Raw genomic sequence first — 15,985 nt, forward strand, 5'->3', positions numbered from 1 at the left:
TCTCTTAGATCCAACCCTGACATTGTCATTAAACCTGCTGATAAGGGTGCTGCTGTTGTTGTTTGGCGAACCGACCTCTACCTAGCGGAAGCTGAACGCCAACTCTCCGACACCTCTTCCTACCTCCACCTGGACCATGACCCCACTACCGAACATCAAGCCATTGTTTCCAAGACTCGCTGGCCTCATCTCCTCTGGAGATCTTCCCCCTGCTGCCACCAACCTCATAGTTCCCCAACCCCGCACAGCCCACTTCTACCTCCTTCCCAAGATCCACAAACAGGACTGCCCTGGTAGACCCATCGTTTCAGCCTGTTCTTGCCCCACGGAACTTATCTCTTCCTATCTCGACTCTTTTTTCTCCCCTTGTCCAGTCTCTTCCCACCTACATCCGCGACTCTTCGGACGCCCTCCGCCACTTTAACAGTTTCCAGTTTCCTGGCCCCAACCGCTTCCTTTTCACCATGGACGTACAATCCCTCTACACCTCCATCCCCCACCCGGATGGCCTGCGGGCGCTCCGCACGGTGGCATAGTGGTTAGCACTGTTGCCTCACAGCGCCAGGGACCCGGGTTCAAATCTGGCCTCGGGCGACTGTCTGTGTGGAGTTTGCACATTCTCCCTGTGTCTGCATGGGTTTCCTCCGGGTGCTCCGGTTTCCTCCCACAGTCCAAAGATGTGCGGGTTAGGTTGATTTGGCTATGATAAATTGACCCTTAGTGTTAGGGGATTAAATACGTGGGGTTACGGGGATAGGGTGGGATATGTGTCGGTGCAGGCTCGATGGGCCGAAATGGCTTCTATCTGCACTGTGGGGATTCTGTGATTCTGTGATTCTGTGATCAGAGGCCCAACCAGTCCCCATCCACCACTACCCTCCTCTGTCTGGCTGAACTTGTTCTCACATTGAACAACTTCTCCTTTGACTCCACTTATTTCCTCCAAATCAAAGGTGTTGCTATGGGTACCCGCATGGGTCCTAGCTATGCCTGCCTTTTCGTGGGATATGTGGAACACTCTTTGTTCCAGTCCTACTCAGGTCCCCTCCCTCACCTCTTTTTCCGATACATTGATGACTGTATCGGTGCCGTTTCCTGCTCTCGTCCCGAACTTGACAATTTCATTCACTTTGCCTCTAATTTCCACCCTTCCCTCACCTTCACATGGTCCATCTCTGACTCTTCCCTTCCCTTCCTCGACTTCTCCGTCTCCATCTCTGGGGATTGGTTATTGACCAATATTCACTACAAGCCCACTGACTCCCACAGCTACCTGGACTACACTTCCTCCCACCCCGCCTCCTGTAAGGACTCTGTTCCATTCTCCCAGTTTCTCCATCTCCGCCGCATCTGCTCCGATGATGCCACCTTCCACAGCAGTGCTTCCGAGATGTCTTCCTTTTTCCTCAACCGAGGATTCCCCTCTACCGTGGTTGACACGGCCCTCGACTGTGTCTGTTCTATCTCCTGCACTTCTGCCCTCACCCCTGCCCCTCCCTATCGGAACCACGATAGGGTTCCCCTTGTCCTCACCTTTCACCCCACCAGCCTCCACATTCAACGGATCATCCTCCGCCATCTCCAACGTGATCCCACCACCAAACGCATCTTCCCCTCCCCTCCCCTCCCCTTTCAGCATTCCGTAGGGACCGCTCCCTCAGAGACACCCTAGTCCACTCCTCTATCACCCCCAGCACCCCTTCCCCTTCGCCCGGCACCTTCCCGTGCAAGCGCAGGAGATGTAACACCTGCCCCTATACCTCCCCCATTCCCACTGTCCAGGGCCCCAAACACCCCTTCCAGGTGAAACAGCGATTTACTTGTACTTCTCGCAATCTAGTATACTGTATTCGCTGCTCACGATGCGGTCTCCTCTACATTGGGGAGACCAAACGCAGATTGGGTGACCGCTTTGCGGAACACCTCCGTTCAGTCTGTAAGGGTGACCCCGAGCTTCCAGTCGCCTGTCATTTTAATTCACCGCCCCATTCCCACTCGGACCTCACCGTCCTCGGGCTCTTGCATTGTTCCACGGAAACCCAGTGTAAGCTTGAGGAACAGCACCTCATCTTCCGATTAGGCACTTTACAGCCTTCCGGACTCAATATCGAGTTCAACAATTTCAGATCATAACCTCGGCCCCTATTACATTTTTACTTATATTTTTTTTCCACCCCTTTGTTTTGGTTTTTCCCTTCCCCCCCCCCCCCCTTTCTCTCTCCCACATGGCAGCTGTCTCCCATTCTGCCAGAACATTTCACACCTAATCCGAGCCGTCTTTTGTCTCCACTGTCCTATCACCATCTCCTCTCGTTTTCAATACCTCTTAATGTCTCTTCACTTCTCTTTTGTTCTCTCTCAGCCCCCAAACTGGCCTTTTAATCTATTTCATTTCCTGTGCTTTTTCAGTCTTGACAAAGGGTTTTGACCTGAAACATTGACTCTATTTCTCTCTCCACGGATGTTGCCTGGCCTGCTGAGTTTTTCCAGCATTTTCTGTTGTTAATTCGCAACTCAGACCTGTTTTTCCACCATTGAGAGGCATCAACAAGGTCTCCACAGTGCGGGGGGGGGCTAATTAAATCTTTATAGCTTTACTCTGTATCGAACCCCGTGCTGTACCTGCCCTGGGAGTGTTTGATGGGACAGTGTAGAGGGAGCTTTACTCTGTATCTAACCCGTGCTGTACCTGCCCTGGGAGTGTTTGATGGGACAGTGTAGAGGGAGCTTTACTCTGTATCGAACCCGTGCTGTACCTGCCCTGGGAGTGTTTGATGGGACAGTGTAGAGGGAGCTTTACTCTGTATCTAACCCCGTGCTGTACCTGCCCTGGGTGTGTTTGATGGGACAGTGTAGAGGGAGCTTTTCTCTGTATCTAACCCCGTGCTGTACCTGCCCTGGGAGTGTTTGATGGGACAGTGTAGAGGGAGCTTTTCTCTGTATCTAACCCGTGCTGTACCTGTCCTGGGAGTGTTTGATGGGACAGTGTAGAGGGAGCTTTACTCTGTATCTAACCCGTGCTCTACCTGCCCTGGGAGTGTTTGATGGGACAGTGTAGAGGGAGCTTTACTCTGTATCTAACCCGTGCTGTACCTGCCCTGGGAGTGTTTGATGGGACAGTGTAGAGGGAGCTTTACTCTGTATCTAAACCCGTGCTGTACCTGCCCTGGGAGTGTTTGATGGGACAGTGTAGAGGGAGCTTTACTCTGTATCTAAACCCTGCTGTACCTGCCCTGGGAGTGTTTGATGGGACAGTGTAGAGGGAGCTTTACTCTGTATCTAACCCGTGCTGTACCTGCCCTGGGAGTGTTTGATGGGACAGTGTAGAGGGAGCTTTACTCTGTATCTAAACCCTGCTGTACCTGCCCTGGGAGTGTTTGATGGGACAGTGTAGAGGGAGCTTTGCTCTGTATCTAACCCGTGCTGTACCTGCCCTGGGAGTGTTTGATGGGGACAGTGTAGAGGGAGCTTTACTCTGTATCTAACCCGTGCTCTACCTGCCCTGGGAGTGTTTGATGGGACAGTGTAGAGGGAGCTTTACTCTGTATCTAAACCCTGCTGTACCTGCCCTGGGAGTGTTTGATGGGACAGTGTAGAGGGAGCTTTACTCTGTATCTAACCCGTGCTGTACCTGCCCTGGGAGTGTTTGATGGGACAGTGTAGAGAAAGCTTTACTCTGTATCTAAACCCTGCTGTACCTGCCCTGGGAGTGTTTGATGGGACAGTGTAGAGGGAGCTTTGCTCTGTATCTAACCCGTGCTGTACCTGCCCTGGGAGTGTTTGATGGGACAGTGTAGAGGGAGCTTTACTCTGTATCTAACCCGTGCTGTACCTGCCCTGGGAGTGTTTGATGGGACAGTGTAGAGGGAGCTTTACTCTGTATCTAACCCGTGCTGTACCTGCCCTGGGAGTGTTTGATGGGGACAGTGTAGAGGGAGCTTTACTCTGTATCTAACCCGTGCTGTACCTGCCCTGGGAGTGTTTGATGGGACAGTGTAGAGGGAGCTTTGCTCTGTATCTAACCGTGCTGTACCTGCCCTGGGAGTGTTTGATGGGACAGTGTAGAGGGAGCTTTACTCTGTATCTAACCCGTGCTGTACCTGCCCTGGGAGTGTTTGATGGGACGGTGTAGAGGGAGCTTTACTCTGTATCTAACCCGTGCTGTACCTGTCCTGGGAGTGTTTGATGGGACAGTGTAGAGGGAGCTTTACTCTGTATCTAACCCGTGCTGTACCTGCCCTGGGAGTGTTTGATGGGACAGTGTAGAGGGAGCTTTACTCTGTATCTAACCCCGTGCTGTACCTGCCCTGGGAGTGTTTGATGGGACAGTGTAGAGGGAGCTTTACTCTGTATCTAACCCATGCTGTACCTGCCCTGGGAGTGTTTGATGGGACAGTGTAGAGGGAGCTTTACTCTGTATCTAACCCGTGCTGTACCTGCCCTGGGAGTGTTTGATGGGACAGTGTAGAGGGAGCTTTACTCTGTATCTAACCCGTGCTGTACCTGCCCTGGGAGTGTTTGATGGGACAGTGTAGAGGGAGCTTTACTCTGTATCTAACCCCGTGCTGCACCTGCCCTGGGAGTGTTTGATGGGACAGTGTAGAGGGAGCTTTACTCTGTATCTAACCCGTGCTGTACCTGCCCTGGGAGTGTTTGATGGGACAGTGTAGAGGGAGCTTTACTCTGTATCTAACCCGTGCTGTACCTGCCCTGGGAGTGTTTGATGGGGACAGTGTAGAGGGAGCTTTACTCTGTATCTAACCCGTGCTCTACCTGCCCTGGGAGTGTTTGATGGGACAGTGTAGAGGGAGCTTTACTCTGTATCTAAACCCTGCTGTACCTGCCCTGGGAGTGTTTGATGGGACAGTGTAGAGGGAGCTTTACTCTGTATCTAACCCGTGCTGTACCTGCCCTGGGAGTGTTTGATGGGACAGTGTAGAGGGAGCTTTACTCTGTATCTAAACCCTGCTGTACCTGCCCTGGGAGTGTTTGATGGGACAGTGTAGAGGGAGCTTTGCTCTGTATCTAACCCGTGCTGTACCTGCCCTGGGAGTGTTTGATGGGGACAGTGTAGAGGGAGCTTTACTCTGTATCTAACCCGTGCTCTACCTGCCCTGGGAGTGTTTGATGGGACAGTGTAGAGGGAGCTTTACTCTGTATCTAAACCCTGCTGTACCTGCCCTGGGAGTGTTTGATGGGACAGTGTAGAGGGAGCTTTACTCTGTATCTAACCCGTGCTGTACCTGCCCTGGGAGTGTTTGATGGGACAGTGTAGAGAAAGCTTTACTCTGTATCTAAACCCTGCTGTACCTGCCCTGGGAGTGTTTGATGGGACAGTGTAGAGGGAGCTTTGCTCTGTATCTAACCCGTGCTGTACCTGCCCTGTGAGTGTTTGATGGGACAGTGTAGAGGGAGCTTTACTCTGTATCTAACCCGTGCTGTACCTGCCCTGGGAGTGTTTGATGGGACAGTGTAGAGGGAGCTTTACTCTGTATCTAACCCGTGCTGTACCTGCCCTGGGAGTGTTTGATGGGGACAGTGTAGAGGGAGCTTTACTCTGTATCTAACCCGTGCTGTACCTGCCCTGGGAGTGTTTGATGGGACAGTGTAGAGGGAGCTTTGCTCTGTATCTAACCGTGCTGTACCTGCCCTGGGAGTGTTTGATGGGACAGTGTAGAGGGAGCTTTACTCTGTATCTAACCCGTGCTGTACCTGCCCTGGGAGTGTTTGATGGGACAGTGTAGAGGGAGCTTTACTCTGTATCTAACCCGTGCTGTACCTGCCCTGGGAGTGTTTGATGGGGACAGTGTAGAGGGAGCTTTACTCTGTATCTAACCCATGCTGTACCTGCCCTGGGAGTGTTTGATGGGACAGTGTAGAGGGAGCTTTCAGTCCCCACAGTGGAGTATGCTGGAGAGACCCTTCACCCTGGGGGCTCAGCTTGCAGTAATGGTAACAATGAACACTGTGACTCACCGCATTCGCGTTCCCTCCGACCTGCATACACCGCAGCTGGAACCAGTTCCAGTTGGAGTCAAGCTCAGTGGATCTGCAGAGAAAGCAGCAGGAGTAAAAATCACAGGCACCATTTCAGGCCGGGGAGGAGAACAGGCCACAGTCTCGGGGACTACGGGCCGAGGACAGGCCCCAGTCTCGGGGACTACGGGCCGAGGACAGGCCCCAGTCTCGGGGACTACAGGCCGAGGACAGGCCACAGTTTCGGGGACTACGGGCCGAGGACAGGCCACAGTCTCTGGGACAACAGGCCGAGGACAGGCCACAGTCTCGGGGACCACGGGCCGAGGACAGGCCCAGTCTCCGGGACTACGGGCCGAGGACAGGCCACAGTATCGGAGACTACGGGCCGAGGACAGGCCACAGTCTCGGGGACTACGGGCCAAGGACAGGCCACAGTCTCGGGGACTACGGGCCGAGGGTAGGCCACAGTATCGGAGACTACGAGCCGAGGACAGGCCCACAGTCTCTGGGACTACAGGCCGAGGACAGGCCACAGTATCGGAGACTACGGGCCGAGGACAGGCCCCAGTCTCGGGGACTACGGACCGAGGACAGGCCCACAGTATCGGGGACTACGGGCCGAGGACAGGCCCACAGTCTCGGGGACTACAGGCCGAGGACAGGCCACAGTATCGGAGACTACGGGCCGAGGACAGGCCCCAGTCTCGGGGACTACGGGCCGAGGACAGGCCACAGTATCGGAGACTACGGGCCGAGGACAGGCCACAGTCTCGGGGACTACGGGCCAAGGACAGGCCACAGTCTCGGGGACTACGGGCCGAGGGTAGGCCACAGTATCGGAGACTACGAGCCGAGGACAGGCCCACAGTCTCTGGGACTACAGGCCGAGGACAGGCCACAGTATCGGAGACTACGGGCCGAGGACAGGCCCCAGTCTCGGGGACTACGGACCGAGGCAGGCCCACAGTATCGGGGACTACGGGCCGAGGACAGGCCCACAGTCTGGGGGACTACGGGCCGAGGACAGGCCCCAGTCTCGGGGACTACGGGCCGAGGACAGGCCTACAGTATCGGGGACTACGGGCCGAGGACAGGCCCAGTCTCGGGGACTACGGGCCGAGGACAGGCCACAGTCTCGGGGACTACGGGCCGAGGACAGGCCCCAGTCTCGGGGACTACGGACCGAGGACAGGCCCACAGTCTCGGGGACTACGGGCCGAGGACAGGCCACAGTCTCGGGGACTACGGGCCGAGGACAGGCCCCAGTCTCGGGGACTACGGGCCGAGGACAGGCCCCAGTCTCGGGGACTACGGGCCGAGGACAGGCCCACAGTATCGGGGACCACGGGCCGAGGACAGGCCCACAGTCTCGGGGACCACGGGCCGAGGACAGGCCCAGTCTGGGGGACTACGGGCCGAGGACAGGCCCACAATCTCGGGGACTACGGGCCGAGGACAGGCCCACAGTCTCGGGGACTACGGGCCGAGGACAGGACACAGTCTCGGGGACTACGGGCCGAGGACAGGTCACAGTCTCGGGGAGTACGGGCCGAGGACAGGCCCACAGTCTCGGGGACTACGGGCCGAGGACAGGACACAGTCTCGGGGACTACGGGCCGAGGACAGGTCACAGTCTCGGGGACTAGGGGCCGAGGACAGGCCCACAGTATCGGGGACTAGGGGCCGAGGACAGGCCCACAGTCTGGGGGACTACGGGCCGAGGACAGGCCCACAGTATCGGGGACTACGGGCCGAGGACAGGCCCACAGTATCGGGGGCCACGGGCCGAGGACAGGCCCACAGTCTCGGGGACTACGGGCCGAGGACAGGCCCACAGTCTCGGGGACTACGGGCCGAGGACAGGCCCCAGTCTCGGGGACTACGGGCCGAGGACAGGCCCACAGTATCGGGGACTACGGGCCGAGGACAGGCCCACGGTCTCGGGGACCACGGGCCGAGGACAGGCCCACAGTCTCGGGGACCACGGGCCGAGGACAGGCCACAATCTCGGGGACCACGGGCCGAGGACAGGCCCACAGTCTCGGGGACTACGGGCCGAGGACAGGCCCACAGTCTCGGGGACTACGGGCCGAGGACAGGCCCACAGTCTCGGGGAATATAGCCAATCACCACTGGGGTGTGATCCCTGGGGTCCCATTGCTGGCTCAGTGCTCTTGTGTGGGGAGCGTGTGCCTCCGTACCTGATGAAGCTGAGGTGAACTCCCAGTGAGCGATGGATTCCAGAGCAGTCGATGCACAGGAAGATCCCGTAGGTAATACTGGCCCAGCTGGGATTCTTGGCGCCACAGTCAAAGCAGCACTGCATAAAGAACAAAGATCAGAGAGGAGAGAGGCCAAAGACAGGTAACAATGCCCACCACTGAGGGGCCTGTCTCTGTGGAGTGGGGAGGGGCGGGGCCTGTCTCTATGGAGTGGGGAGGGGCGGGGCCTGTCTCTATGGAGTGGGGAGGGGCGGGGCCTGTCTCTATGGAGAGGGGAGGGGCGGGGCCTGTCTCTATGGAGAGGGGAGGGGCGGGGCCTGTCTCTATGGAGAGGGGAGGGGTGGGGTCTATCTCTATGGAGTGGGGAGGGGCGGGGCCTGTCTCTATGGAGAGGGGCGGGGCTTGTCTCTATGGAGAGGGGAGGGGCGGGGCCTGTCTCTATGGAGAGGGGAGGGGCGGGGCCTGTCTCTATGGAGTGGGGAGGGGCGGGGCCTGTCTCCATGGAGTGGGGAGGGGCGGGGCCTGTCTCTATGGAGTGGGGAGGGGCGGGGCCTGTCTCTATGGAGTGGGGAGGGGCGGGGCCTGTCTCTATAGAGAGGGGAGGGGCGGGGCCTGTCTATGGAGAGGGGAGGGGCGGGGTCTGTCTCTATGGAGTGGGGAGGGGAGGGGCGGGGCTTGTCTCTATGGAGAGGGGAGCGGCGGGGCCTGTCTATGGAGAGGGGAGGGGCGGGGCCTGTCTCTATGGAGAGGGGAGGGGCGGGGCCTGTCTCTATGGAGAGGGGAGGGGCGGGGTCTGTCTCCATGGAGTGGGGAGGGGCGGGGCCTGTCTCTATGGAGAGGGGAGGGGCTTGTCTCTATGGAGAGGGGAGGGGCGGGGCCTGTCTCTATGGAGAGGGGAGGGGCGGGGCCTGTCTCTATGGAGAGGGGAGGGGCGGGGCCTGTCTCTATGGAGAGGGGAGGGGCGGGGCCTGTCTCTATGGAGAGTCATAGAGTGATAGAGTTTTGCAGCACAGAAAGAGGCCCTTCGGCCCATCGTGTCTGCGCCGCCCATCCATCCCTGTCCAGTCTAATCCCATTTTCCAGCATTTGGTCCATAGCCTTGTATGCAATGGCATTTCAAGTGCTCATCCAAATGCTTCTTGAATGTTGTGAGGGTTCCTGCCTCTACCACCCTTTCAGGCATTGAGTTCCACATTCCAACCACCCTCTGGGTGAAAATGTTCCTCCTCAAATCCCCTCTAAACCTCCTGCCCCTTACCCTGAATCTATGCCCCCTTGTTATTGACCCCCCTACTAAGGGGAAAAGTTCCTCTTTATCTACCCTATCTATGCCCCTCATCATTTTGTACACCTCAATCAGGTCCCCCCTCAGCCTTCTTTGCTCCAAGGAAAACAACCCCAGCCTGTCCAGCCTCTCTTCATAGCTGAGGCGCTCCATCCCAGGTAACATCCTGGTGAATCTTCTCTGCACCCTCTCCAAAGCAATCACATCCTTCCTATAGTGAGGCGACCAGAACTGCACACAGTACTCCAGCTGTGGCCTCACCAGCGTTTTGTACAGCTCCATCATAACCTCCCTGCTCTTATATTCTATGCCTCGGCTAATGAAGGCAAGTATCCCATATGCCTTTTTAACCACCTTATCGACCTGTTCCGCTGCCTTCAGGGATCTATGTACATGTACACCAAGGTCCCTCTGACCCTCTGTACTTCCTAGGGTCCTACCACTCATTGTGTATTCCCTTGCCTTATTTGTCCGTCCAAAATGCATCACCTCGCACTTTTCAGGGTTAAATTCCATTTGCCACTTTTCCGCCCATCTGACCAACCCGTTTATATCTTCCTGTAGCCTGAGGCTTTCCTCCTCACAATTTACCACCCCACCAATTTTCGTGTCATCTGCGAACTTACTGATCATACCTTTTACATTCTCATCCAAATCATTTATGTAGATCACAAACAACAAGGGACCCAGCACCGATCCCTGAGGTACCCCACTGGACACAGGCTTCCAGTCACAAAAGCAACCTTCGACCATCACCCTCTGCCTCCTGCCACTCAGCCAGTTTAGGATCCAACGTGCCAAGGCACCCTGGATCCCATGGGCTCTTACCTTCTTGACCAGTCTCCTATGCGGGACTTTGTCAAAAGCTTTACTGAAGTCCATGTAAACCACATCCACAGCATTTCCCTCATCCACCCCCCCGAAAAATTCAATCAGATTTGTCAGACATGATTTACCCTTGACAAAGCCATGCTGACTATCCCCGATTAATCCTTGCCTCTCCAAGTGGAGACTAATTTTGTCCCTCAGAATTTTTTCCAATAATTTCCCTACCACAGATGTTAGGCTCACTGGCCTGTAATTCCCTGGTTTATCCCTGCTACCCTTCTTGAATAATGGTACTACGTTAGCTGTTCTCCAGTCCTCTGGTACATCCCCTGTGGCCAGAGAGGTTCTGAAAATTTGTGTCAGAGCCCCTGCAATCTCCTCCTTTGCCTCCCACAGCAGCCTGGGATACATCTCGTCCGGGCCTGGGGATTTATCCACTTTTTGGCCTGCTGAAACCGCTAGCACCTCCTCCCTCTCGATGCTAATATGTTCAAGTATGTCACAGCCCCCTTGCCCGATTTCTATGTCTGCATCGTCTTTCTCCGTAGTGAACACAGATGCAAAAAAATTCATTTAAAACCCCGCCTACATCATCTGGCTCTACACACAGATTGCCACTTTGGTCCCTAATGGGCCCTACCCTATCCCTGGTTATCCTCTTGCCCTTAATATACTTATAAAACATCTTAGGATTTTCCTTTATTTTGCTCGCCAGTGTTATTTCATGGCCCCTCCTCGCCCTCCTAATTTCTTTTTTAAGTATGCCCCTGCATTTTTTATACTCCTCTAGGGCTTCTTCCGTCTTTAGTCTTTTGTAACTGCCAAAAGCCCCCCTTTTATTTCTAATGCATTTTTGTATATCCCTTGTCATCCAAGGTTCCCTTTGCTTGTTGGTCCCACCCTTGACCTTTACAGGAACATGTTGGCGTTGTACTCTCTCTATTTCCCTTCTGAAAGTCTCCCACTGTTTTGATGCGGATTTTCCTATAAGCAGCTGCTCCCAGTCCAATTTGGCCAGATCCTGCCTTATCATATTAAAATCGGCCTTCCCCCAATTTAGAACCCTTATTTCCGGGCCGTCTTTGTCTTTTTCCATGACCACCTTAAATCTCACCGAATTATGGTCACTGTCGCCAAAATGCTCTCCTACTGACACTTCCACCACTTGCCCGGCTACATTCCCTAGAATTAGGTCCAGTCCCACCCCCTCTTGTAGGACTTTCTACATGTTGGCTCAAAAAGCTCTCCTGGATGCACTTTAAGAATTCTGCACCCTCTAAGCCTTTCACACTCTGACTATCCCAATTTATATTGGGGAAGTTGAAATCACCCACTATTATTACCCTATTATTTTCGCACTTTTCTGAGATTTGCCTACATATCTGTTCCTCTATTCAATTCACAATTCAAATCGCTTTATTGGCATGATAAGTTACATCTTATGTTGCCAAAGCATCAAAATACATTTATGGTTTACCACATAAACGCAGTTCTATTCATACAGTGTATAAACAGGTATATCCCTGAGTGTATAAATATACATTCGCATTGTTTATATATATTCTTTTCTTAGTTTACTGGTTGTCCCTCTGTTCATGGCAAGCTCCCTCTCTCTCTCACACACACACCCTCTCTCTCACACACACACCCTCTCTCTCACACAATTTACAATTTACAATTTAAATCGCTTTATTGGCATGATAAGTTACATCTTATGTTGCCAAAGCATCAAAATACATTTATGGTTTAGCACATAAACGCAGTTCTATTCATACAGTCCTCTATCTCCCCCTGACTGTTTGGGGGCCTATAGTACACTCCCAGCAAAGTGCTTGCTCCCTTTTTGTTTTTAAGTTCTACCCATATGACCTCATTAGAGGAACCCGCTAATATATCATCCCTCCTTACAGCAGTAATTGACTCCTTAATTAATATTGCAACACCCCCTCCCCTTTTACACCCCCCTCTGTCTCGCCTGAAGATTCTATACCCCGGAATATTGAGCTGCCAGTCCTGACCCTCCCTCAACCATGTCTCCGTGATAGCAACAATATCGTACTCCCATGTGTTCAACAACAACTTCAGTTCATCCACCTTATTTGCAAGACTCCTTGCATTAAAATAAATGCCTTCCAGCCCTGCCATATTCTCTTTTGCCTTCACATATTTGCTTTGCCTTCCCAGCTGACTTGTTTTTCCCTCTGTATTTGGCTGTAAATCACCCCCTACTATAGAGAGGGACGGGGCCTGTCTCTCTGGAGAGGGGAGGGGCGGGGCCTGTCTCAATGGAGAGGGGAGGGACTTGTCTTGAAGTGGGGCGGGGCCTGTCTCTGTGGAGTGGGGCGGGGCCTGTCTCTGGAGTGGGGCCTGTCTCTGTGGATTGGGGCGGGGCCTGTCTCTGTGGAGTGGGGCGGGGCCTGTCTCTGTGGGGTGGGGCGGGGCCTGTCTCTGTGGGGTGGGGCGGGGCCTGTCTCTGGAGTGGGGCCTGTCTCTGTGGAGTGGGGCGGGGGCCTGTCTCTGTGGAGTGGGGCGGGGCCTGTCTCTGTGGAGTGGGGCGGGGCCTGTCTCTGTGGAGTGGGGCGGGGCCTGTCTCTGTGGAGTGGGGCGGGGCCTGTCTCTGTGGAGTGGGGCGGGGCCTGTCTCTGTGGGGTGGGGCGGGGCCTGTCTCAGTGGGGTGGGGCGGGGCCTGTCTCAGTGGGGTGGGGCGGGGCCTGTCTCAGTGGGGTGGGGCGGGGCCTGTCTCAGTGGGGTGGGGCGGGGCCTGTCTCTGTGGAGTGGGGCGGGGCCTGTCTCTGTGGAGTGGGGCGGGGCCTGTCTCTGTGGAGTGGGGCGGGGCCTGTCTCTGTGGAGTGGGGCGGGGCCTGTCTCTGTGGAGTGGGGCGGGGCCTGTCTCTGTGGAGTGGGGCGGGGCCTGTCTCTGTGGAGTGGGGCGGGGCCTGTCTCTGTGGAGTGGGGCGGGGCCTGTCTCTGTGGAGTGGGGCGGGGCCTGTCTCTGTGGAGTGGGGCGGGGCCTGTCTCTGTGGAGTGGGGCGGGGCCTGTCTCTGTGGAGTGGGGCGGGGCCTGTCTCTGTGGAGTGGGGCGGGGCCTGTCTCTGTGGAGTGGGGCGGGGCCTGTCTCTGTGGAGTGGGGCGGGGCCTGTCTCTGTGGAGTGGGGCGGGGCCTGTCTCTGTGGAGTGGGGCGGGGCCTGTCTCTGTGGAGTGGGGCGGGGCCTGTCTCTGTGGAGTGGGGCGGGGCCTGTCTCTGTGGAGTGGGGCGGGGCCTGTCTCTGTGGAGTGGGGCGGGGCCTGTCTCTGTGGAGTGGGGCGGGGCCTGTCTCTGTGGAGTGGGGCGGGGCCTGTCTCTGTGGAGTGGGGCGGGGCCTGTCTCTGTGGAGTGGGGCGGGGCCTGTCTCTGTGGAGTGGGGCGGGGCCTGTCTCTGTGGAGTGGGGCGGGGCCTGTCTCTGTGGAGTGGGGCGGGGCCTGTCTCTGTGGAGTGGGGCGGGGCCTGTCTCTGTGGAGTGGGGCCTGTCTCTGTGGAGTGGGGCGGGGCCTGTCTCTGTGGAGTGGGGCGGGGCCTGTCTCTGTGGAGTGGGGCGGGGCCTGTCTCTGTGGAGTGGGGCGGGGCCTGTCTCTGTGGAGTGGGGCGGGGCCTGTCTCTGTGGAGTGGGGCGGGGCCTGTCTCTGTGGGGTGGGGCGGGGCCTGTCTCTGTGGAGTGGAGTGGGGCGGGGCCTGTCTCTGTGGAGTGGGGCGGGGCCTGTCTCTGTGGAGTGGGGCGGGACCTGTCTCTGTGGAGTGGGGCGGGGCCTGTCTCTGTGGGGCGGGGCGGGGCCTGTCTCTGTGGGGCGGGGCGGGGCCTGTCTCTGTGGAGCGGGGCGGGGCCTGTCTCTGTGGAGTGGGGCGGGGCCTGTCTCTGTGGAGTGGGGCGGGGCCTGTCTCTGTGGAGTGGGGCGGGGCCTGTCTCTGTGGAGTGGGGCGGGGCCTGTCTCTGTGGAGTGGGGCGGGGCCTGTCTCTGTGGAGTGGGGCGGGGCCTGTCTCTGTGGAGTGGGGCGGGGCCTGTCTCTGTGGGGTGGGGCGGGGCCTGTCTCTGTGGAGTGGAGTGGGGCGGGGCCTGTCTCTGTGGAGTGGAGTGGGGCGGGGCCTGTCTCTGTGGAGTGGGGCGGGGCCTGTCTCTGTGGGGTGGGGCGGGACCTGTCTCTGTGGAGTGGGGCGGGGCCTGTCTCTGTGGAGTGGGGCGGGGCCTGTCTCTGTGGGGCGGGGCGGGGCCTGTCTCTGTGGGGCGGGGCCTGTCTCTGTGGAGTGGGGCGGGGCCTGTCTCCGTGGGGTGGGGCGGGGCCTGTCTCCGTGGGGTGGGGCGGGGCCTGTCTCTGTGGGGTGGGGCGGGGCCTGTCTCTGTGGGGTGGGGCGGGGCCTGTCTCTGTGGAGTGGAGTGGGGCGGGGCCTGTCTCTGTGGAGTGGGGCGGGGCCTGTCTCTGTGGAGTGGGGCGGGGCCTGTCTCTCTGGGGGGCGGGGCCTCTCTCTCTCTGGGGGCGGGGCCTGTGTCTCTGGGGGGCGGGGCCTGTCTCTCTGGGGGGCGGGGCCTCTCTCTCTGGGGGCGGGGCCTGTGTCTCTGGGGGGCGGGGCCTGTCTCTCTGGGGGCCCGGTCTCTCTCTCTCTGGGGGGCGGGGCCTCTCTCTGGGGGCGGGGCGGGACCTGTCCCAGTGGAGTGGGGCGGGGCCTGTCTCTGTGGAGTGGGGCGGGACCTGTCCCAGTGGAGTGGGGCGGGGCCTGTCTCTGTGGAGTGGGGCGGGACCTGTCCCAGTGGAGTGGGGCGGGGCCTGCCTCTGTGGAGTGGGGCGGGGCCTGTCTCCCTGGGGGGCGGGGCATGTCTCTCTGGGGGGCGGGGCCTCTCTCTCTCTCTCTCTGGGGGCGGGGCCTGTCTCTCTGGGGGGCGGGGCCTCTCTCTCTCTGGGGGCGGGGCCTGTCTCTCTGGGGGCGGGGCCTGTCTCTCTCTGGGGGGCGGGGCCTCTCTCTGGGGGCGGGGCCTGTCTCTCTGGGGGCGGGGCCTCCGGTGCACCAGTCCACTGCAGCCTTGAGCTGATCAGGGACACCAGGAGCCCGGGTCTCGGGAGATGACGGGAGTTTTGGTGAGCCCTGAGCGGAGCGCAGTGTTGTAAGTCGGCAGCCTCCGTGCCCCACCCGCCTGCTCCCCCGGCCCTCACCTTGTTCTCCTGCCTGGCCCGCAGTCGCCGGAAGGCGGCCTGGAGGAAGGCGCTGCCCGGCCCGGCCGCCATGACACCCACATCCGGCGGAAGCGGAAACAACGGCGCGCCTCAAGCATGCATGATAAGGTGAAAGGTCAAACGCGGAACTCGAAATCAGCAAGTGAGAGGAAATGAGAGTCTGTATACAGCACATACTTCACATTGGCACATGTGATGTGGGCATCGCTGGCAAGGCCAGCATTTATTGCCCATCCCTAGTTGCCCTCGAGAAGGTGGTGGTGAGCCGCCTTCTTGAACCGCTGCAGTCCGTGTGGTGAAGGTGCTCCCACAGGGCTGTTCGGGAGGGAGTTCCAGGATTTTGACACAGCGACGATGAAGGATCGGCGATATACTTCTAAGTCAGGATGGTGTGTGACTTGGAGGGGAACTTGGAGGTGGTGGTGTTCCCATGCGTCTGCTGCCGTTGTCCTTCTTGGTGGAAGAGGTC

At 57.8% G+C, this 15,985-nt stretch overlaps 1 protein-coding gene across 3 annotated transcripts in view; it reads right to left on the reverse strand.

Annotated features, from left to right (window-relative positions):
• Nucleotides 1–15,603, reverse strand: part of arfgap2 (ADP-ribosylation factor GTPase activating protein 2) — a 73,078-nt gene extending 57,475 nt beyond the window's left edge. For all 3 annotated transcript variants that reach the window (XM_086007457.1, XM_086007458.1, XM_086007455.1), the window contains exons 1-3: nt 15,496–15,603; nt 8,181–8,299; nt 5,977–6,049 (exon numbers count right to left, since the gene is read on the reverse strand). In XM_086007457.1, the coding sequence (XP_085863583.1) occupies nt 5,977–6,049; nt 8,181–8,299; nt 15,496–15,567 (264 nt within the window). In that variant the 5' untranslated portion in view covers nt 15,568–15,603. The remainder of the gene's footprint in view (nt 1–5,976; nt 6,050–8,180; nt 8,300–15,495) is intronic.
• Nucleotides 15,604–15,985: the final 382 nt, after the last annotated feature.

This window comes from Somniosus microcephalus, chromosome 15, assembly GCF_052327205.1.
Source record: "Somniosus microcephalus isolate GS21.2 chromosome 15, FLI_Smic_1.0, whole genome shotgun sequence".
Taxonomy (NCBI): Eukaryota; Metazoa; Chordata; class Chondrichthyes; order Squaliformes; family Somniosidae; genus Somniosus; species Somniosus microcephalus.